We start from the raw sequence: 2,012 nt of genomic DNA on the forward strand, positions 1-2,012 counted from the left end.
ATGAATCATGTGTCTCCACCATTTCAAATCCTCCGCGCGCTTAAAATACCACTTTGAGAAATTACTAATGGCCAACGGAAAGAATGTCATGGCCATGTTGTTTCTCACCACCATTGTGGCGGTGGCGGCCACAAGGCCAGCCGAGACCTATGGCGCTGCGGAGGAGAACACATTGAAGATGGCTACCCCCAGCACGAAAGGGGTTGACGCTACCTTAGCAGCTACACGTGTTGTTGCCGCCGAGAAGTCCATCAAGAAGGCTGAAAGCGCCACCACACCAGAAGAGGCCGCGACTGCCAAGCAAGATGGAGCAAAATCTGCTTCTGCTGCATTAAAGTACAATGCCATCTCTCAGCAGGCAAATGGTAAAGGTTCTTCTACCTCCCTAGGCAGGAAAGAAGCAGCCGGTACTTTAGCCGCCGCACACTATGCCGCCGCCGAGAAGTCCATCAAGAAGGCCGAAACCGCCAAGACACCTGCAAAGGCCGTGGCTGCCAAGCGAGACGCAACAAAGTCTGTTGACAATGCATTAAAGTATGATGCAATCTCTCGGAAAGCAGCTGGTACAAGTTCTTCTACCTCCCCCAATAGGAAAGAAGGCACCACTGATGCTGCTAAGATGTTCACCAAGAAGGCTGAAACCGCTACCACACCTGAAGAGGCCGCGAATGCCAAGCAAGCTGCAGCCAAGTCTACCGCTGCTGCATCAAAGTATGGTGTCAGTTCTCAGCAAGTAGCTGGTACAAGTTCTTCTACCTCCCCTAGCAGGAAAGAAGCTGCCGGTACCTTGGCAGATGCTCGCATAGCTGCTGCCGAGAAGTCCATCAAGAAGGCTGAAACCGCCACCAGACCTGAAGAGGCAGCACCCGCTAAGAAGGATGCCGCGAAATCTGAGGCTGATGCAATGCAGTACGGGGCCATCTCTCAGCAGGCCGCCGGCAAAAATGGTGCCTAAGTGGTTCCTTAAACACCTATTCACGCGCAACATCATGTACATACTACCATGCACGCAAAATAGCAGCATTGAGATACCACGTTATGCTAATTCTCATGCATGCATGCTTTGTTTAAACGTTCGCATTATGAATCATGTATTAATGTCTTGCTTGTTTTATTTTTAGTAGTAAGACACGCTTGACTTGCTTTAAAAAAATACAACAATCGATGTATACATGTATCATCTGAAAATTAATAATATGAGTTCCACCGCAATTTGTGTCTTTTTGTCATATTTTGGGTGCAATCAATGCAGACATCCAATACACAAAATTGGACGAGTCAATGTGTTAGGGCATGTACAATGGTGCTATCTTAGGAGTGATACGTAGGATAAATGATGAGGTGGAGGAGCGAGAACTCGTAAGAAAAGGCTCGTCTTCTCTTATTTAAGAGAAGACAAAAGATGATCTCTTAGCACAATATGTCTCACCATGTTTTTAGAAATGACTAGTTATTGAACATAAGGCTAAGAAATGACCCATTGTAGACATCCTTTTTTGTCATCTCTAAATTACATGTAAGATTTAAGATAAGACTATCTTATCAACCATTGTACATCCCTTATGGATCCATGGAGCGGCGAATCATGTTTTATTGTCTTGCTTGTTTTACTTTTAGTAGTAACTAGATGACCTGTCGCGCCATTTGGCGCGCAAGACAAACTTGAACCAAGAACTAAAAGAGATCTCTTTGCCTTTTTTTAGCATACAGTTTTGATGTATATTTGTTTATCAAGTGCTATGAATCAATATAGAAATATTTTGGATTGTTTGTTGTGTAGGAAAGGCGAAAGCCCACTATGAACTGAAAGCAATTATTTTGATAAACTTAGGAGTGCAAGTGGGTTTTTATCATATAATGGCCTTGCTTTCGAGTGTACATGATATTGAAAGAACATAAAGATTTGATATCATAGATAGCCAAATACGCGATTCAAATAGTTTTTGACACAAGCGATACATTGCAGTTAAGTTAGTACTACATGGTAAGATAGGATGAAATGTTTGGATTTG

The 2,012-nt window shown here is 43.6% G+C and overlaps 1 protein-coding gene across 1 annotated transcript; it reads left to right on the forward strand.

The window, feature by feature from the left end:
• LOC125531797 (uncharacterized) lies at nucleotides 1-1,212 on the forward strand. The gene has a single exon (XM_087527946.1). The coding sequence runs from the start codon at nucleotides 8-10 to the stop codon at nucleotides 953-955; it is 948 nt and encodes a 315-aa protein (XP_087384072.1). The 5' UTR covers nucleotides 1-7; the 3' UTR covers nucleotides 956-1,212.
• Nucleotides 1,213-2,012: the final 800 nt, after the last annotated feature.

This window comes from Triticum urartu, chromosome 6A, assembly GCF_056163025.1.
Source record: "Triticum urartu cultivar PI428250 chromosome 6A, HENAU_Tu73, whole genome shotgun sequence".
In the NCBI taxonomy this organism is placed as follows: domain Eukaryota; kingdom Viridiplantae; phylum Streptophyta; class Magnoliopsida; order Poales; family Poaceae; genus Triticum; species Triticum urartu.

Coding starts and splice junctions, on each gene's coding strand:
- LOC125531797 (XM_087527946.1), top strand. CDS start 8: ATGTGTCTCCACCATTTCAAATCCTCCGCGCGCTTAAAATACCACTTT.